Source organism: Catharus ustulatus, chromosome 11, assembly GCF_009819885.2.
Source record: "Catharus ustulatus isolate bCatUst1 chromosome 11, bCatUst1.pri.v2, whole genome shotgun sequence".
Lineage (NCBI taxonomy): Eukaryota > Metazoa > Chordata > Aves > Passeriformes > Turdidae > Catharus > Catharus ustulatus.
In genome coordinates this window covers 10,708,964-10,736,773 of record NC_046231.1, presented here as the reverse complement: position 1 = coordinate 10,736,773, position 27,810 = coordinate 10,708,964, and the positions used below count along the sequence as shown (strand labels likewise).

Here is a 27,810-nt window from a genome sequence, read left to right as displayed (position 1 = left end):
ATATGCAAGGTAAAATGCTACACCTGCTGCCATCATCTCTAAAAGGGACATGCAACTGGTACTTCAGAAATACAGCAAGCAGGAAGATTCATTAATAGAAAATCAACTTAGAAAGAGAGAAAATACATAATTCTAGAAAAGACCTTCCAAGTGATTATATTTCTGTTCATAATACATAGTATTAATGCACAAAAGTTAACTTAAGCTTAAAATACAGATAATACAAATATTTACTAGCCTTACTTTTGAAAATAGGTAACTTTATTGTACTATTTCTAGCATTCATTTTGAAAGGTGCAAGTGTTTATCAGTTTTGAAAATTGTGAAAGCTTGCAATTCAGTTGTTTTTGCTTTAATTTCCTCACAGCCACTGAAAATTTATTTTCCATTATATTAGTTGCCTTATTTTAATATTTTGTCAATTTTTGTCATATAAAACATCATTGCACATCCAAAGGGAGAAATCTGTTCCAGCTGCATCCTTTTAGCTATAAGCAGAGAAACTGTAATAAATTTAGTTAAAATAGTATTCATTCCCAACAAAAGCAATTCACTCCATACATTTTAAAATCTACATTAAAAAATATTCCATGCATATACCTATTGTACCAGTTGAATAGTAGCCAGTTAAGTCCTTCCAGTTGATATTCCCTGAGCTGATTGCCATTTTTATATTCCCTGGACTGTTCTATCTTCTTCCAGGAGTTTTGAGGTGGTCGGTCCTTTAAGGGAAAGATTAATATATGGACAGATTAATACATGCTTTATTTTTCAAAAATATCAAACCCCATTATTTTGCGCGTGTATCACTTTAGATGTAGAATGTTATTATTCAACCTTAAAAGAGAAGTGCCATTGTTAACATCATTAATTAATAATCTACAGAAATCTGAATTTCGTATTTATTTTTCTCTATGAATTGCTATTTTTAAAAATTAATTAAAGTCTCTATCATAATTAAATTAAGCAACTGGTTTCTAAAAAACAGAATACAAATACTTTGGCAGGAATAATATGGCACACAAATTCATTTATATATATGAAATTTCAAGACAACATGAAGTTTCACTTTGGCAGAAGAACAGGCAGTCAACCTACAAGACAGTCAACCGAGTATTGGGATTAGAGACATCCCTGATGTCTCAAGCAGCTCTGGAAGCTGATGCTGCAGCAGTCTGGGCATCTACACAGACACTGTGATCCTGCCCTCTCCCTTCTGCACTTGCCCTGCACTGTTGATCACTCCATCCCACTGCCAATGCAGGAAGCCAAAAAATAAACTTCTGAGAGGTTTAGTGTCCTGAAGAGATTTCCCCAAGGGATCAGATCAAAACAGCATCACGATGGGCAGGGTCAGGATACAATGGCCACGACAAAACAGAGTACCGAGGTGTGTCACCTTCAGGTGTATCACCTTCAGGGCCCTCACAAACTAAGGAAAGCTGAGAAGCTGCGTATAAAATATTTATGTGTATATACACACACACAAGTTCCCAAGCCTGAAGCCATAACAGCCTGGCCTCTAGTTTAGCAGGCAACTTAGAGGTGAAATCATGCAGTTTTTGACTGGTACTAGGTGGGATTCCAGAAGAAAACTCTTCTGATAGCTCCTGCATCCCAACATGAACAAACTCACACATTCAAGTAATTTCAGCAGGAGCTTTTCTCACCAGCTGTACTAGCCCCGCCCCCCTTCCCCCTACTTCTCAGCATTCACAAAAGCTTGCATTCACTCAAGACTCATGGCCTTATGTGGCAACTCTGAATTTTCCATGTGACTTTTCTGTCTCTGCACTGGCAGCGTCAGCATCACCTGAGCCCAGGTCAGGGCGCAGCAGGAGCTGTCCCTCCCCAGCAGCTGTGGCTTCCTCCCCTCTCCCACCACCTGCCATCTGTCCACTCCCCCACTCCCAGAGCAGCCACGCTCCTGCTTGCAGGGCTGCAGTCAGCAAATAATTTCTTGTAGCTGCTGGAGCCTGAAGCAAAAATACTTGTTGCTGATGCTGAGATGACTGTCAGTTGTACAGTTGCGCTTTAATCATCTCTTTCTTTCACAACCAAATATGGTAACAGAGGTATAAAAGCTCTTCTTCCCACATGCCAAAATGTCAGGATTTTAAATAAATACTACAAAAATGAACTCGATATAATATGAAGATGTTAATCGTGACTACTGTCATTATCTGTAGATGGAAAAACCATTAAAATAAATTCCAAAGCCTCCAAATTAAAATACTGTGCATATTTAGTTATGTAAAAGAAGTAAGTTAGAACAAGTGTTGTACTACACCACGCAGGACACATGTCCTACTCTGACAATGACATACAGGACTTGAAATAGAACTATTTTGCTTTCTCCTGCTCTAGGAGACAGAAGATTGATAATTTCAAGATTAAACGCATTTCCTAATTACACGGATTCTTCTTCCTTTCAGCTAGCTCTTTAGCAACAAGAAGAAAAATAAAAGCAGGAAGAAATTACAGAACCTGTTTGACAGATCTCATTTGCCAATTCCCTTCAGTGCAGAAGCACAAAATTTAACTCTCTTCTCTATAAAAGGGTGTTAATACGTCATCCTGGCTTCTGTTCATTTTCAAGGTGTTCAGTTCTGTGATACCCAGTTTCAATGTGTGGCTCATTGCTCAGTTAGAAACTCAGAAAGCCACAGTATTTCAGTTCTTTCTCTAAGCAAAAAATTTTATTTTTTTTAGAGTAACAACTAAGGTAAGAATATTTATCTATGCCTGAGTATTTTATTTTTCCTAGGTAACAAGGCACACAAACACTTTACACAGAATGTCAGTAAGCTTTATGTTTTAACACAGGAGTTTGAAGTTGGGAAAACCAAGTCATATTTACCAAGACAGACAAGTAAATTAGATATAATCTTACCAATCTCCTTGAGTCAGGCCTGGAAGCTTGCAATTGTTCAAATTCTTCTATTTTTGCTTGATCTACATCTTCTTTCAGCTCCCACGTACTATCTTCATATGGCAATGAACACCATTTTACTAAATAGTAAATAACAGGCTGCAGAAGAAAATTCTGAATGTTATCAGTTTTTAATTTAGTATACAGACTGTTAATATGCCTTACTATTAGAGTAGCTTGCTTACACAAGAACTGGAATCAAAACCACATTTTGACAATTTTTTAAATGTTCCATGTAGATTTCTGTTATCTACCTACTTATCCTTGGCTCCCCACACTCTGCCACTTTCTAGATGCAGATGTCACACAGTTCAGTAGACCTGTAGAGCGCTTTTCAATCCCACTTACCCACAAGTAAATCTTGTTTTAGTCTCAGGAAAGAGGAATTACAGTATTTGTGATATTTGTGGAAATGGGGCAGGGTGGCAGAATGCCCTACAGAAGTGCTAGCCAGGACACTTCCTCCACTCCCCAAATCAGGCTACCTAGGCCTAATCCAGACCTTTAGAGCTCCTAAACCACAGGTCTTACGGACAAAACTCTGATAAAGCTTTATAGGCTTGATAAACAACATACAGAAATTTTTTTCTAAAAGTTTCGTAATGACACATCTGCTGCATACAATGAAAAGTCATTTCTAACTCTCAACCCTGCTTTAGGAGGATTAATGCAGAAATCACTGGGTAAAAGTCTGCTCATTTTGCTATCCATACAAGCAGAATAAGCATTATAGGTATTCCAACAGCCTTAATCAACAACTTTCTTCTCAGCCTTTGATCTCCGCTTTTCTCAGACTCTTTCTGAATTTTGGCAATTTAATTGCTTGACTTGCTTTTCTGTTTTCTTTTTTTAATCTCAGAATGTTTTTGTTCTGTAATAACTTTCCAGAAGAGGTACTTTATATTAAAAAACAGAGTTTTAATAAATACAGAGGAAAAGGTTCACTGGTGGCTATCAAAGCCCTTCAAATCACTGGTTGCCTAAAGCTTTTATTACCAGTGACCCCATGCCACTATCAGAGAGACAGGACAGGATATGGGATCAGCCTTTGATGGAACTCAAGAAAATTATTGAGCCTCACATTCACGTCAATCAATACCTAAGCTTTACCTAATATGACCTATTAATACTAATAAAAATATAAGCTATTAAATACTGATTTCTCTTTCAAATCCACAGCTAGCACAGGAGAGGACAAGACTGTCATGTGTCATTAAAAATATTATTGAAGCTTTCAAATCATTGAAGTGCTATTCTGAGATCTGATAAAATTACAATTGTCAAACACTGCTTGAAGTTGTATCTTCCTGACTTGTTTTAAGACATATTTACCTCACCAGTGTCTTTATCTTCACAAAGAGACACTTCTAATACCCGGTCTACTTCAACATAGTCAGGATTAAAAGGTTCCTCTTCCATCTGCAGTGAAAGATTAATAAAAATCAGTAGAGAGGCAAAAATAGTTGGTATTTGCTAGGACATGGTCTCTTCATACACAAAATTAATTTGGTAGTTGGAAATTATTGAGTTTTCTGCACAGAGATCTTAAAGCACACACCCCCTTGGTTCTCTTGGGCAACACTCACTGAAGAGAATTTGACACTAGATCCACTCATTCTGGAATGAAGTGTTGTCATGTGAAGTCCAACAGAAACTAGCCATACTGACACAATCCTTCCCTCCTAACCACTTCTAAGTAGTTACTCAACCAATTCCACTTTTAGACCACATAAGTCAGGTTAGTTCAGGACTCCAGAAGACTTGCTGCTTTAAATTACCCACACTCCCTGCTGCAACCAACACCAAAGGCTCATTTTTAGTTCCTAACAATCAGCTCTTTTATATAAAGGCAAACTACTCATCACAATTTAACATGGAAAAAAAAAGCTTATTTAATTTTTATTTCATACTCACATCTGCAAAAAAGTGAGCTCTTTGTGCTTTCCTTACTTTGAATCGCTTTATTTTCTGCTGGATTCTTTTATCCTTTAAAAGCTGTTGTTCTGTGGCCCACTCACAGTGGAGATATGAGCTAAAATCACAGAGATTGACATTAACACATTGGTGAAAGCAAAAACTTATTACCTATTTTTAATATACAAGTTAAAATAACAATCCAACATAAAGATCAAAGATTTATTCTTCCAAATAATCATCTTGCAGCACCTAGTTAGTGCAGTGTTTTTGAGCTGGAATCTGCAGAACTCTACAGAGTCACAAATTTCTTTCATGTGCCCTAAGAGAAAGAAGCTTATTTCAAGTGAGCTTAAAAAAAGTCAAGTTTAAAATCTGACACCTCAATCAGAAAGCACCCAGAGACAGAAATGCCTTCATGCATTGGATCTGATTTTCCCATGTACCTGCTGTGACCACCTCTCACAGGCACTGCTGATCACAGCCCAGCCCAAGGAAAGCTCAGGAGGAACAGCAGAGCAGGAGAGAGAACGGCAGAGAGGAACCTGCCCTGCCCTTGGCTGGGAGAGAAGCTCTGAGTCAAAGGAGGAGGAAGCAGCAACACCAGTACCTACAGCATCTACCTGCCCCCAGGAGAGCCTTTCTGAAATTACATTACACAAGTACACATATTTCTTCCTCACACCCCTTTTTAGTGTATTTTCATCATTTCTTAAGCTTTCTAAAGATAAGCTGGAAAGAAAGTACAGCTGGGGATTACTCATTCTCAAATTAAAAGACAGATTTTACCCTTTCAGAAAAACACAAGGTAAATGGTTTCCAACAACATGTGGAACTAGAGTTTCAAAATAAAATTACATTTATTATAGCAAAAATCTGATTAAATTATTCACATACGTAAAATTTAAAATAAGCTCAGATTCTCAGCATCAAGAACTGAGTAGTGACAGGAAAACAGATATGAAATTGAAAATAAAATATGGAGAAAATATATTTTTCTTCATTTTTTTTATTTTCTGTTTTTGATGTAAAATCATTTCTATCACAACTTTTTTTTTGAGACAGTAAGTTCAACTACTACATCAGCATCTCCTAAATGCATGACACTGTAAATCTAATTTAGGTTCACAAAACCCCTCTGATTTAAATTCATGAAATAAAAATTTGCCTCACACATGTAGTCCCTGCTGAATTTAATAAACAATAATATATCTTCTAATTTAATAAATATCATCTCTAAAAAATTCTGTCCTTTGGCAAATAAGGGCTGCCAGCTTATTGGACAGTGCTGGTTTCACAATACTCAGTTTTAAAATTATTACTACCATATTACAGATTCTTAAAATGTAAAGATCAAACTGGAAAAGAAAAATATCAATAGATGACAAAATAACCTTCAAACAATACAAAACTTGAGTACATAAATATGATACTAAACAGTTTAGTCAACACATCCAATGAAACAACTTTTTAATACTTACTAGTTCTTGTATTTGACAAAAAACTCTTCTGTGTCTACTGTCATCCCAGCAGATATCTGGAAAAGGAAGTTCAGGGGAAATGTAAAATGACAGATGTAAACCCCTTTCTCGAATAAATTATTTTATCCCAAGACAATCACTTACTTCTTTCTTTATTACCCTGGAGGATAAGATTTTGTCTACAATTGCTGCATCTTCTTCACTTGGATTTTCCTATAAACATGAAAACAATGATATTATAAAACCACAGTAAATGCACTCTCTCTCAGGCTTCAACCACATGTGGTTGGTCAGAAGGTGAGCAATAAAGGTGAGTTTGACCCCCAACTGCAGCATTCCCTAACAGGCTGGGAGTAAAATTTAAAATCCAGGTCTTTACCCAGAAAGGTTTACATGCAAAAGCACAGTAAGTCTGGCACTTCCAAACAGCATCAGCTGCAGTGCTCACCTGCCAAACACACTCAGTGCAAGCACTGGGGACTCTGATGCTTGCCAGACACTGGGAATGCTCTGCTGAGTTAAACTGATGCACTGGACATCTGCAGAATTTAGTTACACACAACTGGAGAACAACTCTGACTGACAGGTAGAAAAAGAGGAAAGAAACCCAGCACGTGGCAAACTCAGTCTGATCCATCTACTCTGCACACAGACAACAAACATGCTGTGGAATAAGGGAGAGGAGGTCATGGCTGAGAATTCCAGCAGGGCTTTGATGAGGCACAGATAGGATTACAAGGCTCTGCCACAACTGGGGCTGTGGCTCCAAAGACAGGTGATCTGTAAAAGTTGCTTGCAATAGTCAGCCACCTTACCTCCTGTCTGATTTGTTCCTAACCATTCCCATACCACCATTTTCCTTCCCTTACAACTGCTGGCACTCTTTCAAGCATCTCATAAACACTTTTTTCCTGTTTCTTCCCTGCCACGCTGTTTACCTTGAATGGCTCGACACTAAGTTTGAATAGTGAAGTGTAAACCTGAAAGGGTTGTGGGGGGAGGAGATACTACTTTTTAAATACCTCAGTAAGCAGAGATCCCCCCAAATAATTTGATGTTTCTGTAAGTTATGGTAGCATTAGAACAGAGCTTTTTCATATGCCTATAAAAAGTTACTTGAGATACACACATCCTTAGTCTTATTCTTTATTTCAATTTAGTCAACAGAAGTTTGTAACACAAAAAATAGTAAGAAATAATTTCTTCCATTTTTCAAGATCTTAGTAAAATGTCACACTAAACTGTGTCTTAGAAATAATAATGCATTCCAAGTTAGGAGCTTTATTTACTGACCTACTTGAAACAAACAGAAAATTCCCACAGTAAATTTTTACTTACCACAAATAATTGCAAAGGCTGTTCAGCAGGTAAAGGGGCAGAATTCTTCTTAATTTTAGCAGAAGCTTTAGCTGCTTCTTCTTCTGATTGTTTCCCTTCTCCTTCTTCAGCATATTTTTTCCTTTTAACTTGACGATTTGATCTTCTCTTCTGCCATGCAGGACAAATAAGAGATAGTTTTACCCAAAATTTCCCCTAACATGAACTGCATGTTTTGGGACACTCTAAGCAATACTTCAGCTGTACCTAAAACCAAAGGTCAACATTTGATAATAAACATGAAATAATGTACCTCTGTTATCCACTTATGTTGAATTAAATTGTTATTCTGTCTTTCATGTAAGCATACGATACTTTTAAATTTAGGTTTCAAAAGCAAATGTGGAACACTCTTTTCAGAGTATGGGAGCAAAGCTGGTACATAACAGATCTCCCACAAGCACCAGTATTTCAACAGCGATTTCCTAGTGCAGTGTAACAGCAGAGTGTTACCATCCAACTCCAGAATCAGAGGGAAAGATATAAAATAAGCTGATGTGTCTCTATTAAGTGGTGCTATACAAAAAATTATGGAGATTTTGACTAGATCATATTGGTCAGATTGCTGATGAAGTCTGACATGAAGGCTAATGAAGTCTGTTGCTTTGTTAAGATCTGTATTGTCTCCTCCACCTCAATCAAGGCTTGTTGAACAGCATTATTTGGCTTACTTTGCAGTTCCTTTCTCTAATCTTTCATTCTGGTTTCTGCAAGAATCTGAGGACAAGAAATTCCAGCTGAAGAAATAATGTTCAGTCAAAGAAAATAATTCCCCGTCACTCACAGTTCCAAATATTTAAAATTATTGGGATATTACATAACACTTCCAGCCCCTCAGAACCAATACATGAGACACTGCCTATTTAACCGTAAGATTAATTTGTAAATTGGATTCACTGGATAAAAATAGCAGTATCAAACTAGTCAGCTAACATTTGAAAACACTATAATCTGCTTTAGAGAACTGATCATCACTAAAATAAAAACAGCAAAACAAAACAGTCTCTACAAAACAAATTTATTATACTGAGCTACACAGAAAACGGTATTTTTGTGCAGGAAAATCCACTGCAGGTTGCACTGTTTTATTAGACTGCAGTACTCAGTTGGGAGAACAAGTTGTGAACAGGACAAAACCCAAACTCCTGTGGTCACACTGGTTTCTGCAGAGCACATATTAAGTAATGGTGAATTGCAGCACAGAACTTTTCTTCCTGAGTGTTAATTCAGCCCTTGGTCTGCAGAGTATCTGGTAAAAGATGTAGCTGTACTTTAACAACTACATGGCAGGTACAGAGCAGAAATACTATGGGTATAGTACAAGTCAAAGAATGGGTATGACCATTCGTCCAAAAAAGCTGCAAAAATGAAACTCCTTCATAAGCTTTCCAGTTATGTAGATCAGCTGTTCTTCCATAAAGTGTGTGCAGCGTTGAGTATTATCACCAAAAGGAATTTCTGAAGACACACTAATGTCACATTGTACTTAAATCAATAAGTTTGCTGACAGAAGTAGGTTTAAAAAAAAAAACAAACCAGGTAACATGAGCAATGCAAGATTATGTAACTGGCATTTTCAATTCTTCTCACTATGTCTTTTCTTAAAGTAAGAAGTGATTAGCAAAACATCAACATATGTTCTCTACCACATTAATACATAATCTGAGCTGTTTGGAAAAAAACTTCTGTATTTCCCTGAGCTGAGAACTATGGCCATAAACAAATGGCTCTAAGATACAAAATGAAGTAGCACCACACATTAAAAAAAAAAAAAAAATTTCCATCTATTTAAGGAAGACACTTAATGTGAAACTAAGCATGCAAAATGAATTAGGGGGAAAAAAGGCCTAAAATTGCCCCCCAGAGCTTCGAAATAGCTATTTGCAGCAGAAATTAGAAACAGCTCTTTGAAAATAAAATCATGAACATGTTCAAAAATTAAAGAGAAAATGAATTAATGAAGTAAAGCAATTTGTGTCTTTCCTACTTCTCCCCGGTTCCTTCAAAGAGCGCAGGGCAATGCTCTGACATTCTGCAGTAAAAGTTATTTCTCTCTCACCTGGATCTCACGATAATCAGCCCCGATTATCTCTACCCTCTTTTCCCTTCACACTTCCAGCAGGTGATTTCCTGATACACCCAAGAAAGAACTGATCTTCAGTCTTTTATATTACACTTACCGGCCTATAAACTTATATCTATCTGATAACAGAACACAACTGAAAAGTCACAGATCCTTTCAGGCAACCTTTACCTAAGACAAGCTATCACATCAGTTAATGAGAAGTCACTCTGGGAAATGGCTTCTGATCCCTTTTCCCCTCCAGCACTGTTATACGTGAAACACCAGAGGGCAATTCAGTATCTCATAATTGTTTTTTGACAACTACTATCAACTAATGCAATTAATTTTTACTCAGCAGCACCTTATTTTGAATACTGATTTTGCCTCTGGATGAAATTGCCACAGGATAAAAACCTGTGCAATTCCAGCACATAACCTTACTTTACTGGAGACTGCCCTAAAGCAAGAAATTATAATTCTGTTAGTAATGCAAACATAAATAGAATATAGCCTCTTATCAACAATTCATGCTTCTTTGTGCACAAGTAAAAATAATTAGCTGCATTACTACTATTTCAGCTATTTCTCCAGGGAATGACTTGACCACTTCAATTCTTCATCTAGCACTTCCTTCAGAAGTATTCCACAAGCAACTAGAGCCTATCAGCATATTGAACACTGCAAGAAATCTGTTCTTTCAGTTTCTACAGAAGCAGAGCTCAGGGAAAAAAAAAACATTAAAGCCTGAAACAACCCTTTTAAAAGTTCGCAAAGAGACAGCTTCACTGACAAATGTCCTCCTGTCTCTTAGGCAATCTCTGCATTTTCACACTTAGCCAAAGTAAGGATTGGGTCTAACTGCCAGCTCAGTGTAAGTATTACAGTCTCAAATCTATGGGCCTCTGTACTGAAATTAAACAGACACAAGCAGGGCACTGACATCCCTTTACAGAAAAAGGATTCTACCCTGTAGGATTTTCTGATTTTCAACTGAGAAAAATGGCTGATGATGAAAAGTTCTACCTATGAGACACACAGAAGTGTGAGAGTAACTGTCACTGTGTCAAAGGAAGTACAACTTTCTGGAGAGAGGGGAAAAAGATCTGTAGACATAACACACAGACATTTCTAAATGGAGAGTACCAACTACTTACCTGTGAGTCTTCATCTTTCAGTGGCTGCTGTGGAGTCTGCTTAGCATCAGACAATTCATCTGAAGATTCGTTTTTCCTTTTCTGCTTTTTGCCCAGTGTGATGATCAGCTTTCTGTCAGAAACAAATCCCCAGCCTCTGAGTGAATGCTGTACATCCATGTGTGTAACTTCAAGATCAAATCACTAGCAATTCCTGTATCCTCAATATATAACTCAGATAGCACCCCTGTCTGAAATACGAGTAATAGGTCTCAAATACCTTACAGCAGACAGTACTGCTCACTAGTGTTAGTGAGCTTCTCTACAGTTACCTTGCCATCACAAATTCCTAATTATCATACACATTTTAAATCGTTACATGAGAAACAAAAATACAAAATTCAACATTTAAACCAATTCACAATGGTAAACTACACAAAGTCAGCAGAGATACCATCTGCAGAAGACAACACTAAATGATTTATCATAAAACGTGTACCATTGTGAAATGTTGCTTCCCTTATTTTTAGTCAAAAAAATTAACTCTGGAGAATAACCTAAAAATCACTCAAAGCTGTCTGACATGCAAAACTTCTACGCTTAAATAAGTCATTCAGTGGTAAAAATAAGGGAATTGAACAAATCTTGTTTTGCCCTCAAAAAAAAAAAAAAAAGAAGCTGTATCCAAAATCTGGTAGTTTCATCTGTAACTAATCTTAGAATCTATCAGAGTATGTTAAGAATCACTATTGTGCTGAATAAATTCAACTCTAACGAAAATGCACCAATTATTTCTCTGTTTGGATTTAAGGATTACACTGTACATCATCATACCAATTCATCAAATCTGTTTCTAACTAAAGGGTGTAAAAATATTTTTCCATATTTGAAATGTGCCAAATACACTTCTTTAAATGTGTTTACAGTGGCATAATTACAAAATAAGGACAAACTATTTGAGAAAAATCAGACTCAGAGTTGTCCTAAAATATATATTTTATATAGTCTCGTATGATCAGATTTGTAACACAAAGTGAGGTGAGGAAAGTGCTCCAGCATACAAGCTGCTTCTGCCATGTTACAAACAAGCATAAGATTATATAGACAAGTTATTTTACAGCAATATAACATCAAATATATTGGTCACCTGATGAGAATACTATTGGTGAGAATGTAATGGTTGAAACACAACTCATTTACTCCTCTTTGCAAGTGTTCAAACAAGAGACCACACGTATTTACTGTGTTCAGACTAACAGTTCACTTGGAACACAAACATCTTAAGCTACCTAAACACTATGGAAAGTTTAAGCAGCACGGTTTACAAAAGACTGCAGAAGCAATCTTTCAGAAGCAGTGAATATTTTCATAGCTTTTCAATATTTAATCACTATGTCCAGTGGAAAGGCTAAAACCCCTAGAACCACAGAAGATTTTCCACTCCAATATTTTTTTCACTTCTAGCACAAAGTGAACAGCACTGATGGATGCAGGTTGAAATGAAGCTGTAGTCAGCATAATCATAGACCTGCTTGTTCACAAGTAAATTCTGGTCCTTGGCTTTCCATTAGATGTTTTCAGTTTAATTATTACTTAGAAAACATGTTTCATAATCACATGAAATAATTTCAGCAATGAACACACTGGTTTCACTACTGACTTCAAGGTTAGTTTGAGCATTTTTTCCCCTCACTTTTCAAGCTCTGATTAGGAATCATCTTTCTTTTTTTTCTTAGTTTTTATTTTAAGGCTTGTATTCTCGGGTATTTGTCCAATATGACACTTTCTAGTGACGGACTTGGATAATCACTTTTTCCATTTTTATCTCACTTTGTTTCACAGAATTTCAGTGCTACATTAGCACTTGTCACTAATATGTCAAATCAGCTAATATATTCCAAAATTATGCAGACAAGGCACATTGCGATTGACCTTCTGAAATTGTTGTTAAATGGAATTCTGGATGCTAAAATTTGACATGCGTTTAAAGGGAAACCCGGTAAACTTATGAGTGAGAATTTTCTGGCAGATCATTCATGAAACAATATCCACCCCACCCCATCAAGCTCCTGGTTTGCACCTTTTTAAGGTTTGGAAAAATGGTAGGAAGTATCAATATATGTTTTCCCTGCTCTTAAATTCTTTTGAAGAAAAAGGAAAACTGAATGTTCTTTAATCAAGCAAGGGGTAAGATACAAGTCAAGCTGGAAGAGGTCTTGGGAATATCTGAGGTCCCTACTCAAAGCCAACTTCAGAGTTCTTTTCTGCTGCTCAGCCCAGTTGTTCCACCTATCTCCAAGGCTGACAGCTGGTAGGCACCTGGGCAATCTGTTCCAAATTTTGATCCTCTTTTGTGAAATGGTAGATTAAAACAATCCCTAAATGCATGCTGCATTTACAGTATTTGTATCTGTCCAACCACAGATCATTCCCACTTCATGCACTACTGTTTACTATTTTAGGCCCAAGAGTCCTTTAGTATTGAAGAAGCACAATATGAAGGGATATGGGGTTTACTATGGGTTCTAGTGGTATCCATTGAATAGCTGAGGATTTGAAGGACATTCTGCTTTAGAACATAGGGTATTTTGTGATTAGACTGCTCTAGCTCCATCTTTCCTTGCACATTTGTTCCCCTCCTTTTTTTAGTTTTAGTTCCTCCTGGAGTTCACCTCTTGCTCTGCCCCTGCAGCCTTACACACAATATTCCATCTGTCACCTTTTGTGTCTTGCTTTGCACTCCCTACCCTCAGTACTGCACAAGCATCTCCCTGAAATTTTATGAATATCTCTGCATGCTGTAGATCAGAATGTTTCTTCCTCTATATGGATATGGTGCCAATGAGAGGAATAAATGCAGTTCCACTTCTTTCTGATCCAGTGCCCAGAATCACAATGCTCCTTGCTATCAAAAGTTGCTGAACAACAGTATGGTGCTAAAGTCATACATTTCTATCAGTAAAAATGCAATCTGCTCATATTTTGGCCAAAAACTTGTAAAAAAATCTGCTATGTGAAAACAATGATTTTAAGAAGCTTGTAAACTGGATAAATTCTGTGAAAAATTTTCATTGAGCGAACAAGCTCTCTTGCCAGTTTATAAATTTCTGCATGAAAGCATAAAGATCCTTGGCTAAAATCCCTTTTTCTACGCTGAAACAAACTGTTCTGAACAGAAACTATCTATTCTGTTTCTATGAAAAGTTAACAGCACACTGTAGACATGGCATAAATAATATCAGCAGACTCCACTCCAATTTCACGTTCTTTTGCCTTTTACAATTTATATTTATCTTATTACATAACATCTATAAATATTTCTACAATTAGACATTGTCGATTTCTTCAATACATATATCCTTCTTCTAGAATTACAAACTAAAGGTGTTGAGAAATTTATAGCACAAAAAAGGTTTAAAAAGAAGATTTTTCATGAGTCAGTATTACTTCTAATCCTTAGCATAAGACTTCTACCATGGTTTAGAGCTACGAATAACCAGTATTAGAGGAGCACTGCAACTTCTCTTATAAATGAAAACCAGTAAGAATGTGCTCTGTTCCTCCTCTTTTTCATAGCAGAGAATGTAATGGAAACACTGCCCATACTCTGAACAGATTTAAAGTGATGAACACTTTTCAAAGCGTTCCAAAAGGTGACAGAAGGAAAAGACAGCAAATATGTATTAGGCACATCAGGAATAGGAAGTACTGCAGGCCTTTAATACATCATTTTAGTTCAATTTTCCCAAAACAGAAAACACCAAGTAACTAATTATTAATGTCCAAATATCCACAAATATCCTCTCAGATATTATCATTTGTAGCCAAAGCACTTTGTTAAATTACTAACAATAAAACTCCTACGTTATCAACAGTATTAGCAATTCTTTATCACTAGAAACTTAGCTAAAAATATAAAGTACAAGTTTCCTTGACAAGATACTGTATCCTCTCGAACGAGAATTAATTTGCTGGAAAAAAACCATTTTCTCTTATCCTTTTACTGTATGTTTAATAAATAATACCAACACAGGAATATTAACCACTGTCTCCTTCCTCAGTTGTATTTCAAATTAATAACTTCTGGACCATGCGCAGATTTTTAAACACTCCTAATGGTCTTTTTGAAACCATTGGCCAGTTCAAGCTCACACTACGTGGACACAATAATGCCAAATAATGAACAAATGTATAGTTATTTATTTGATAAGGCCACACTACTTTTTATTCCTACAGTTTGCAGTAGAAACATTGGATGATGCCACTTAGACCTAACTTAAGCATCAAACCTGGGAGCAGAGAAAACTTCGCCAAGTCACAGTTCAGCACATGCAATGACACCCCAGAAGGATGATCAGATCTTGAATTTATTGCCATTTAAATCACGACACAAGATAATGACCTTAACAGATCTAACAGAACTCGGATTCAGCGAGCAGCCCTTCTCTCTGACCTGCTCACCAGCAATTGCCTCACTGGCATGAAACACGAAGACAGTGCCAGCATCTGCCTCCCATGAGATCCAAGCTGCAGCTACTTACACTTGATACAGCATCAGTGTGACAGGTGAACCCCCTCCTCTCCCCATGTTTCCTCAGTTACTACTCGAATTTATAAGGGTTTCAAACCATCCTAACACTACCAGAACAACAAGCAAAGATTATCTGTCAGGGTCCTGGTTTTTAAAGCTGCTTGTAAACAGTATTTGTGAGACCTACCTCGAGGCTCAAGGCAACAAGGACAGTTACTCATTTGAGCAGTGCACAGCATCACATCCCACTTGCCAGATTCACTGCTACATAATTCAAGGATTAATGAACAAAATCCACCATTGCTTTTAGCACATGAAATAATAGAGCCATTTCTGCCAGCAGTTTTGAACTGAAGGACTATCACTGACTAAAGCATTTGTAAATTGAGTTCTTGGAATTTGGGGGACTTATTTATTTAAACTATGCAGTGATTAAGAAAAAAAATTACCTAAATGTATTCAACTGATATTGTCCTTTACATCACCAGTGCAGAGCTGTTGCTCTTCATCAGGGCTGTGATATTTAATTTTATGTTTGAGTAGGTGGGAATACGTTGAGAGCTATAAAACCTAAATGCCAATCTACTTTTTTGAACAAGAGAATGTTCACAAATTCATAATTCTTCACATCAAGTGGTAAGAAGTAGACTTTAGATTAAATATGCATCACCTTAGATGGAAAAGTAGAATCAATTAGAAAAAGCTTATAAATGGAAACAAGTTCTATGCACAAATATGAAAGGGTTTAAATAGGTTCTTAAATGTCAACACACCTTGGTAAATAGCCAGAATATAAAAAGTGATTCTGCTGTCTGAAGAGAAATTGTAAAGCAAATTTTGAAGAATTAATTTAATCAGTAATCAATGCATAAAGCAAATTGGTTAACTTAATCTAGTAATACTTAATATATTATACATACATTCTTCTAATAATTTCTGTCATACCCCTACAATGTTCTTGGTAATAATATAATTTAGTCATTTATCTCCACCAATATTCATGGCACAGAAACTTTACTAACCACAGAATGCAGTCCTAATAGACTTGATTAAATAAGTAAGCATTATTTCTCTGTCTTCACAGCTCAGAGAAATAAAACCTTAACCCTCACCTTTGGAAATAAACTATAACCTGCCTAGAAAGTAACTGCTAGCAATTTTTAACTAGCAATGATAAATTGGAATGAATTATGCTAAAAATTTCTCCTATACATGCAGACCTCAGAGCATCAGTAAGGAAAATACAAACAGTTAACATGAAGCCACCAAACACAAACTGATTGTCTGAGCAGCAAAAACCAGGAACTGATGAAAAATCATCCTGCTCCCTAAATCTAGACAGAGTAGTTAAAACTCTCATTGATCCCAGATGAGAGCTACTCAATTTCAGTAAAAGTTGTGCTGTATTACAATTTAAAGCATGTTTTGGATTTTTTGCCTTTTTTTTTTTTTTAAACTGATGGCTACCAGGTAATTTTATCAAGGTCTATTCAGCAATTAGTGTCCCAGTTCTACAGGAACAGCATTTATAGTTCAACTGTAACTCTGAAAATCCTCCTCCAGAATAACACAGAACTTGCTACACAGACAAAAGCCCTGTAAGAGGCCAAACTCTATGATCACAACCTAAATAACAGTTTGCTGCTTGGGTGCTGGGCTACAGAGGGTACAATTGTGCTTGTATTGAACAGGCTGTGTTTGTTGCAAGCAGAGATATGAAATACCAGATCAAAACTGTTTCTCAAACATCTCTTGAAAGAAAGAAAGAAAAAAAAAAAAGAATAAATCAATATATTTGTTATTGTTTGAGATCGCTCAGCTCCCTGTTGGCCAGCAAAAATGAAACAGCAGTCACCCAAAACATACATGTGACTTCAGATTTTCTCAAACACACCCAACTCTGCACCACCTCCTGCATTGCTCTGACACTCCAAATCCAAACTGAATCAACACACTTAACAGTTCCTGTAAGTTAAATCAGTTTGCTATAGAAAACCCTGGCTGAAAAGAAATGTATTCATCTGGAATGGACATAGAGCAATACAACTGAAATAGAAGAGCAGATGCACCCAAACAAATGCTACACTACTGTTAAAAAGGTATATTGATTTATTTTTTTAATTGTAAATCTTTACTGGCTTCAAGGTTTCACTCACTACTATACTGCTAGCAGAAAAATTAGTTCATAATAGCTTCTAGCAATTGGAAGTTGTTTATTTATTTTTTTAAATCATGAGGGGACTTCAGGTTTTGTTTTCTGATTAAATGCAAGGAATGCCAATATACAAATATGTATATATTTCTAATATAATTTTTTTCTCATTACTGATTAAAAAAGAATTTAAATTCCTTTTTATCCCAGATCTCAAAAAACTTTCCTTCCAAAGAAGAAAACCATTTTCATTGAACTGAGATCTCCCCTTCTCTTCCTGCCCAATAAAAGCACTTGTCTATTACAGGTATTATTTTAGCATAGTAAAACTTTCTCCCAGATTCAACGTTTATTTTAAGGTAACAAGAAAAATCAATGGAGCAACCCACACACTTAAAAACCCAATCCTGTTTTGTCTTAACAATGTAAGTCCAAGGATGTGCTTAGATTTATTAAAAAATATTTTCTAATAACACAAGATAGGACAAAACCTTTACAAGAGTTGTTTAGTCTTCTAAACTCATTATTATTTATTTTTGGTTTTCTCTGACTAAAACAAATTTTATTAATTACAAAAATTTTTAACCATGGCTGAAAAGACAAATATAGTGATTTTGTAGTAATTATTCTGCTATAATATCAGCAGTTATATTTGCTTAGAAAGCAGAGTTTGGTAAGATTATTCTTTTAAAAAAAAATCAAGGCCTTATTGCAATTGCTGCTCTGCAAAATCCCTGGTGTATTCTTTGCTAAACAATTCTTTGTTATTATTTTATGTATTTATATCAATAATATACAATAGTGCTAATTCAACACAACACATGAATCTGCCTGGATATAACTGAAGTATCTGGATGTCTCAAATCATTTGATTTGCTGCTGTCCATCTAAATAAAATGGAATTCTGTGGCAATATGTGCTTCTAGAAGACTCTTCACTCTCCTTTCCAGGACCTGACTGCTCCATCTTTAGGGATGTGTGCTACGTAGTGAAAGCAATACCTGGCAGCAGGACTGTTAGCAGAGTGCTGCTGGTGCATTAGCTGATTAAACTGGTAAATAATGGGGAGGCAAACCTTCACAGCTCACTGCAAAATGATGAAACATTGACCACAATTAAATAGGAGCTCTTCTAGCAGCTTGCACAGACTTGGCATCAAACACAAACACCATGTTTAAAAACACAGTTTGAGAAATGTCTCTTTCTCAACTGACGCTGTCTGATGAAATCCTGAAAACTGATCCTAAGGGATGTGCTCAGCACAGCATTTCACCGAGACAAAACTGAGTGCAGAATCAGAAATTGTAGCTAAGTTTAATTTTTTTTCCTTTATTTTTCTTGGTTTATCTAATAAAAGTAAAAATATTATGGTAACTATGTAGTATGTCATAGTGATGATATTTTGGCAGGATTTGTCAATCATTCTTTGGTCAATTATTATTTTGTTAATAAAAGAATTAATAAAAAGTACAAAGTTTGAAGGACAAACCACAAGGTTCCATGAAACTGACACTACCTAAACAACAGTCTAAGTTTTCTGATTATATAGACCCACAAAACGTTTGTTATAGAACATGAGTAAATTCAGAAACATGTAAGTGAAATCAGCTTTGGAAGTACACATCCAAAATCCCCATAGATGGAGAAAAAAAACAGAAAAGGAAGCACTACCCGGTGTGCTTACAAGCAACATCATATGCCAACACATAAACAGAACAAAAAGAAACTAACACCATGAAAGTTCATGTTAAGAATGAAGTCAGATATAGAGTAGTAACTTTCATACTACAGGATAACTACTCAAAATTGTTTACTTTAAATGTGTAAGAAAAGACTGATCTCCAGAAGAAAAAAAAACCACAGAGATATACGCTGATTAAAAGAACATTCATTTCTGCTCCATAGATTAAAATACACATATGTATATGAGACATTTAAATTTGAGAGAGATGCCAGTTAATATTCCTGCTACTGCAAAAAGAGCATGAGTTTTAAAAAATAAAAATCAGACTGTAGCTAAGATTTCCATTTCAAGTTCTGACTGACGTACTTAACATTGGAAATCACACACTCCCCTTTAAAAGTAAACAGGCAACATAGGTTGCTCTGGAGTCCCAGGAGGAGCCAGTCCCTGAAAGCCCTGGAGCATTTTAACACCTCAAGCCTTCAGAAAGCTCCTCTCCCCCAGGTATCCACCCAGCTTGACCCAGCTGAGTCTGCAAAAACTTTAAGACAGCAGATTAAACCAATATAAGTGAAGACTACAATGTTCTTAGAATTTAATCTTTCCAGTATGTGCTTTACTTTTGATACATATGGTATCTGTAAGAATAGTCTCTTGCTCACTGAACTTCCAATTTCTCCCTGTGCAGTTTATCAAGCACACTGTTTTGAAGCTACATGCCAAAATTGATAAAGACAGCATTTATAATCCAGAAAAACTTAGCTTGGAGTCAGAATGGATTACAAAACTAGATGAAAGATATTTGGGTCTATGCTTCAAAGTGAATACAGAATATTTTAGAATATGTATTTTAAATAACTCCATTCAAAAGGACACTCCTACAGTGATTTTATCTGAAGAGAAAACAGAGCATTCTTGTTCCTGAATGAGAGGGTCCACACACGGACTTAATCAGGAAGAATTTGGTGTAGGCAGTGGAGGAGAACATTTTATTATCAGTAAGCAGTTTCCATTTTAATCAAGGATTTACAGTCGGAAGAGAAGACAATGTTTTAATCTACTTACCCAATTTTTGTTTTCTCTTTAATTTTGGATGAGGAACCCGTTTTCGGCTTTTTGCTCTCCTTATCCTTTGGTTTGGATTTAACTTTTCTACCCTTCTTTTCTTCTTTTCCTTCAGCTGAAACACTGGGGAAGTTTTCAGGGCTCATTACTCGCGGAATGTTTCTCTCTCCCCTCTCTTTTGCCTTTGCAATTGCTTCAGATATTATGCGATTCGCTTTCTCTTGTTTACTTTCCGAGTCTGTTTTTTTCTTCTGCTTCTTTTCAGACATTGCCCTCACCTGGGTATTCTGCAACTTAGTATATGATCCTGAACCATCAGTCTTCTTGGAAGGAGGCTGTAGCAAGAAACAAAAGTAAATTAAATCCCTTTATTTTAAAAATATAAAGACAAAGTGCAAACATTTTTGAAAGGGATATGCATTTTTAAAAAATGTAACTGCCAGAGACTTGTGCAGACATCAAAAAACGAGGAATTCAGTTTATACCACAGAATGGCGTGGGTTTCAAAATCACTACATCAATTGTTGGCTTTAAACAACCAATCCAAGTACTCAAAGTCAGTAAAAAATATCCTTCTGAAATTCTCTCAGCCTTCTCTCCATCTCTGCAATTAAAGAAACCAATCCTTAACCTTCGCAGCATTCCCATACATTTGATACACACATCCAACACCTCCAGTAAAAAATGAAAAAGTGAGGAGCTCCCGAAGGTAACAGCATCGGTGTTTTGCCTTGGGTAAGACACCAGGACCACAGTTACCTTAAAGCAGATGAATGATCTACAGCACTAACTCGGTGACGAACACAACAGATGCTCGAACAACACCAAGATTAAAAAAAAGACAAAAGATAAAACCAAAACTAAAATTACACAGCCCTATATCCATAAACAGAAAGCAGCGTTTCTTTTATTTAGATCAACACACGCTCCATGACTCGGATAAAAGACGTAACTTGTTTTTATCTCCGGGTTTTTAATGCCCGATTCATGGACGCAGAATTGTTTACGGGGCTGATGAGCCTCTCCTGCAGCCAGCCAGAAGACATGTTTTTGCTTTCCTCCCCTCCCCCTTTGAGGAATGGAAAGAATTTCCTATTCAAACACAAAACCCCAGCAGATAACAGTTATGTTACGTTCTCACCCGTAAACGCGCCTCTGCCTAGAGCAGGAAGAAAAGGCAGCAGGAATTTCCAAACACATTTTGTGGCCCAAGCCCGTGCACTTCCCGGGATACATGTTCTATAGGTGCCTCATGGGCGGCGGGGGCGGGCGGCAGCGATGGGGCCGCTCCCGATGCCACCTTAAAGCCCCGGGGCTGGAACAAACAGCCGGACCCAGCTCGGGAACAGCTCAAGATGGCGATGCGGCTCCCGCAGCAGCAGCCAGTAATAAGGAAGGTTATTCAATCCCATTAGCCTTTTAGCCCAAAGAACCCCTCCTCCTCCCACTCATTCAGGCTCTCACTTACCCTTCCTCTTGGCCTCTTCACTGAAGACATTTTTGGCGTCAGACAAAGACTTGCCCTCCGCTTTTCCAGCACCCCCGGCAGTGCTCAGGAGAAAAGCATGGGGAGAAGATTGCTAAATGGCCTATTTAGCGAGCGGCAGCCGGGCCGCGCACAGCCCTCCCCGAGCGCTCGCTCGCTTCAGCAGCATCCCCGCGCCCTGCCCGGCGCGCACCCGCCGCCCCCGGCCCGGCCCGGCCCCGCCGTGCGCGGACCGCCGGATCCCAACAAAGCGCGGAAAGAAACGCACAAAGCATCAAAAGGCATCAGCGCCAATATTAGCGCTGGTTAGACCCGCTCCCCGCGGAACTAGGCCAGCAGATGGTGCTACCCGTCATTATTCCATTAGGCTCCACGTTTAACCCCCGCGGGGATCGGCTTTAACCCTTCCCGCTCCCCGCCCGCAGCGCCGCCCACAGCGGCTGCTCGCTCCCTGGAAAACCGTGGGAACCGGGCGCTGTGCCGTGCTGGACCTCGCTGCACCGCAACCCTGCGGCTCCAGCCCCGGGGCAGGGCACGGGGGCACAGCGGCCGAATCCCAGACTGTGGCTTTTGCAAATCCACCAGCAGATTTTGCTCGCCAATATACTTTTTCGATTTTTTTACAAATTATTATTTTTCTTGCATTTACTTCATTACTGTAAGATGGTAACGGTGACTATAATAATTTGCTGACAGGCTTCCCTGCTTCCTACAGAAAATGGAAGAACTGCTCGGTTTTATCCCTCTGCCCCTGCCCAGACCTGCGGGACCCTGCAGTGGAGACCTCGCCGGGACACAGCTCTCTGGTAAGCGCCTCTTCATTCCCAGGCTGGGTTAAAGTGCTATTTTTAAAAAATCAGACAAGTCTGAAAATACGTATTGTGAACATAACAAATGAAACCAAAAAGAAGAGTGGGGTTTTTGCAAGGTTATTAAAAAAACCGAGCTTTTGACAGCATAGCTCCATCCTAGCAATACCCTTGATTCTCAAAAGCCCACTCAAGAAGAACGAAGAAAGACTGGGACTTGATTTCTGTTTTGCTCAATATATACATATACCTTTATTTTGCAAGATATATGTTTTTCCATAGAAAATTTAAAATATGGCAAGGATTTTGAGATTGTTTAGATCAGTCATTACTCTAAAAGATAATTTCACTTCTATTTCAGATTAATTTCAAAATTAATTTCCTTGTCCAGTAGAAACACTAGTGGCACCAATACTTTAAATTAATTATTTTCTTAACAATGCCGCTTAAATTCAAGGATATTTCTGTAAATATGCAGCAGCATCACAAGGACAATTACTACATTTTAATTTTACTTTTGAGAACTCTAGCTAAGATATTTCTATATTATGCTTACAGTAACTATAGTATATTACAGGGATTTATCATTTAGGATTATTATTTCATATCTTAGTAAAAATGGTAAATAACTAACTCTTCTACATTTTGAGATCAGCTAAACAAACAAACAAAAAATACCCTAATGTACCCTTGGTATAATTTCAGCTCTAAAAGCCAAATGCTACTAAAGCCAGTACTGTTACATTGGTCGGTTCTTGAACATTTCTGGGCCAGAAACAAACAAATAAACAAACAAGAAATGTTTAATGATTAAGTAGGTAATCCATAAATGGTGGCTTTTTCATTAATCATTTTTGGTCTCTTTCTAGATAGTTTATTATTTTAAAACAAAGTATCTTTGCTCCATTTTCTCAGAGCTAAAAGCTGCTTCCCAATTTATTCCTCAACAACATTTACTACACTCTTACTGTAGAGCTGTGAGTATGCTGGATGAGGCTCTTCTGTATTATAATTCCTCTGCATCTCGCTCTGTACTATCCCTTCCAAGTTCTGTTTCTTGCACTGCACAAACATTAGGCTATTTCTTAGACATCCCAGACCATGGGGTTTTTAAAATTTTGCTGACATTTTTAACCATATGGAAATGACATTCATGAAGATGCAGGAAGGCACCAGCCAGCCATTCTAAGCCAAATAAATCTGTAATCAAACCTTCATCAAGAAAGTCACCATTGTCACAAAAACCAAAACTGGAAAGCAACACAAATGTTTTGAGATTAGAACGTGAAACACACTTGCACTACAGAGGACAGGATCTGTTTGTACTTAGCAACAAAAGCCATTTAATCCAGCAAAGCTCTTTTATTCTGGTAATAATTTCGTGATTCGAAAATATGCACAGCTCTAAAATGATTGAACAGTTGTAAATCATCTTGTAATCTTTCATCAATAAAAACCATTTCAAAGGTTCACCAGCACGTACAGAAAAAAGGGCAAAGCGTTTTTGCAAGCCGAAAATACCCCTCCCCCTCAGTGAGATGGAACGCAGTGAAAACATCCTAAAGGAATATATCCTCTCACCAATGGCTTACAAATTCCATCTAGAATAAGAAAGAGATTTTAACTGACAAACATATAGGAGAAGGTGGAAAGGAAAACCCTGAGGCCACCACATATTTAAAACCTGAAGATTTTATTTTGAAAAATAGGTTTGTACTTTTCAGGATTGCAAAGATAATCATCCTAACACGAGCGAATGCAAAGCAATGCAATGTTGTCTTGAGTCTGCACAGAGGGAGCTCCAGGGTATCTGCTGCTGCTAATGGCTTTGCCAAGCAGCAGCCGAGTGCAGGGAACAAGCCTCCTGTCAGTTCCCTGCTGCTCCACGCAGTCCTGTGGGCAGCAGGGAAATTGCCAGGAATCACCTCAAATTCACACTGCTGCTGCTGCCTGCAAAAGCCATTAGCAGCAGCAGCAGGTATGGGCCCTGCTGGTGCTCACACCACAGAGCTGGCCCGCAAAAATATTCATGGAACAGATCAGACAACAGCTGTAGGATTCCCTGTACATGCCCTGATCCACAGCCAGGGGAGCATCGTTTTGGCACAGTTCAAGGGAATTTGACATGCTGTCTCACAGGAGTGGAAGGTACCCTACACATATATCTGAATGATTTCTTAGTAAACTGTGTAAAAGCAGTCAAGTTACCAGGCAGTATCAAGAAGCAGAATCATGACAGCATCTAATAGCCAGTAGTACTCTGCTGAGTAGGCTTTTCATAGAAAGGCATTTCCTCCAGAAAGGCTTTGTTGTGGTTACCTAGGACATGCATTTTAAGACCTTCACTGACATAACAGTCCTTCCCCCAGCAAGGGCAAACCACCATCCTCAACACTTACAGACATCAGGTTTTTCTCCTCTAAAGCCTACACCCATTTTCATTTGCTCCACAACAACAAATAATTCCTTTATATCCCCTGCATATCGCTACAAAGGAAGCCCCAAGGAGAAGAGTTTGACACCAAAACTACTTCTACCGCCTAGAAAACCCTCCCAAATCCTGCCTTATCTGTTCCAATAGTAAAACATGGCTTCCACTGTAAGAACACCTTTCCTACAGTAGGCGTGGCCATTCGCAATAGAGAATTTTCATTACTTTCAATTCTGTGTGTACACGAATCCTTTCAGACCAAGTATCTCTCCAAAGTTGCACCCAATCTTCATATACTCTAGGAACTGACTATGCTTTTCTCGGAAATTTTAAAAAGTCATACATTTGTGATTGAATTACACAAGGCATGTTATTGAAATAATGTTTTTCCCATGTGGATCTACTGACCACTTAGATTGTAGCTACCACTAAGCTAAATTATGGCCCTAAGGAGTCTAACAACAGAAAGCTGAGGTTTACATCTGCAATGCCTGTGATTCTTTCACCCCTGCTGGTAGAAATACACACTTGCAGGACGATGCTGAGACCAAGCACTGCCTGCCTTGAGAGCCCAACAAGTTCTTGTCAATCTACCAGGTCCTCAGGAAATCAAGATGACCTTGACATCAACTGCACCAAAAGCAGCTAAAATTAGCATCCTGGAAACTTTATCTTCATACATTACTACATCACCTTTGTTCATATTTATTACTCAACAAGGCACAACAAGGCATCTCTTTTTGTTCATGTCAAGTTACCAAAATGGTATTAATATCAGAACCATAGCACAAATAAAAGAATTGCATGACTTACAATAATCAATAGTCTGGGGACTTTGTCCAAATTAGCTACTCGTTTTTTCACATTATAATCTCATGAAAATTTGAAAACTGCAGTTTCAACTCACTACAGTGAAAATTTTTAAAGGTATATCCATTCATCATTTGAATTATAAAATTGTATTTAGGAATGCAACTTTAAAAAACTCCCAAAGCATGAACTCAACTTGGTGACTTCTGAATTCCATACTAGTACTCTGAACGTCTTTCCTCTAGAACAGTCTGCAAAAATAAGTCCTCCCTCTAGTGACTTTTAATGATGGATTAGTAATTAAAAAGTTTATCTATTAAAAAAAATAAAATTCACAGCCTTGACAGAATCCATCTGTAGAAGGTTACTTAAAATATCCATGTGTACCAACCCCACATGAATGCAGAAAGGCATCTCCTTTGCTGCATGGCAATCCCAACAAAATACATTTTCTTTAGACAGTAAACTGAAATGAGCTTTTCAATTAATCAGGCTACTTCTGCACAACTAATGGGAAGATCATCTAAATATGTAATAGGTGACAGAGACAACTCCCTCCAGAGTTCCTTTGGAATTGCATTTTATTTTCTTGTTCAACAGTTGCCCCACACCATCTTCTGGGATTGCTTCACAAAGCCAGGAACACTGGCAAATGAAGATCTGTGGAGTTCTAACATTTTTCCATTCTCTCTGGTGCATACATGGAACTATTAAGAGAACCAATGAAGTATTCCAAATTGTGGTTCTTTCAATATGTTGATAATATACTTCCTTCTTTTTCTAGCTTATTATAACTGCTAATGAATGTCTCACTGTTTAATGGATACAGAATAACAAGACACACATTTATGAAACTTAACCCAAATTAAAATAGCTATGCCACAGATAGATTAAAAAAAAAGAAAAAAGAAGATACCAGGTGATAGTCTATATTTTTCATCTTCCATACTTGCTATCTATAATGTTGGTAAATGAATGGCTGACAATTACAGCACTGTGGCCAGAAAACAGTTTTTATCTGTGTAACAGTCACTTCAGAACCTACATCTGTGATTTGGGATGTGAATGTTTATGCCTCACAGGGCATTTAACACCATGCTTATAACCAAATTTTAAATTTCTGTGGAAATGAAAACACTAATGGAAAGGTCAACAACCTTAAACTAATCATGTTTCTAAGATGAAACATGCACCTGTTGGCACGTCACACTCCACGTAGGATGTTGTTTCACATCTCAGTGCAACAGAACCCAGTAATAATATCAGTAATCATGTTTTGCCACTAATGCAGTGAAGATACCACAGTTGTCCTTAGTTGCAGCTTCTTAACCAGTGACCTGCCTCATCATTCATGGGGGGCAGATCGCATCCAGGGAAGCAACTGCTAACCTGAGCATGCTGCAGAGGCAGCATCAGAAATTACAGAATGAGTCTGCAGCAAACATTTTGCTTTCATTTGGAAGAGATTGTTTGAAGAAAGTATTTTGGGGCTCAGTGCCAACTATAGTTAGAATCTTTTTCTGAATATTTAGTAGTGGTATGAAAACTGTATAATTTGCACCATAACTCTTAAAGGAGGCACTATGTAATGGAGCAGACTAAATTGCCAGGAAATGAAAGAAATTGAGAACTTCATCCTGCTTGCTCTGCCAAGCTGCTGCATTTAATGTGTTTCAGTTTTCAGTGGCTTGGTGTTCTGTGCCCATCATGAATCCACTTCTCTTGGGTTCCAGTCTGTAATGTAAGAGCTATTTGGAAAATGGCAGACAATGCCAACAAAACCCACTGCCTCAGCAAAACTTCTTTGTGCTCTTTTTCACATGCAGGGCCAGAACACCCAGAACTTGCACTGGTCTATGTCTGATGCAGGGCACACCTCGTGGTGTGGTGCACTATGGCAATATCACTACAGCCACCATGAGAAAATCATGGGATCCATG

At 37.6% G+C, this 27,810-nt stretch overlaps 1 protein-coding gene across 6 annotated transcripts in view; it reads right to left on the bottom strand.

Moving 5' to 3' along the window:
• Positions 1-27,810, bottom strand: part of CHD9 (chromodomain helicase DNA binding protein 9) — a 71,743-nt gene that overhangs the window by 31,281 nt on the left and 12,652 nt on the right. For 3 of the 6 annotated variants that reach the window (XM_033070008.1, XM_033070010.1, XM_033070009.1), the window contains exons 2-10: positions 20,335-20,669; positions 10,924-11,035; positions 7,666-7,815; positions 6,472-6,540; positions 6,328-6,383; positions 4,847-4,964; positions 4,265-4,351; positions 2,894-3,031; positions 601-722 (exon numbers count right to left, since the gene is read on the bottom strand). In XM_033070008.1, coding sequence (XP_032925899.1) covers positions 601-722; positions 2,894-3,031; positions 4,265-4,351; positions 4,847-4,964; positions 6,328-6,383; positions 6,472-6,540; positions 7,666-7,815; positions 10,924-11,035; positions 20,335-20,669 — 1,187 coding nt within the window. Of the gene's footprint in view, positions 1-600; positions 723-2,893; positions 3,032-4,264; positions 4,352-4,846; positions 4,965-6,327; positions 6,384-6,471; positions 6,541-7,665; positions 7,816-10,923; positions 11,036-20,334; positions 20,671-21,475; positions 21,683-21,802; positions 22,375-27,810 lie in introns of those variants that run through there. The other 3 variants (XM_033070011.2, XM_033070012.1, XM_033070013.1) reach the window with 3 other exon arrangements.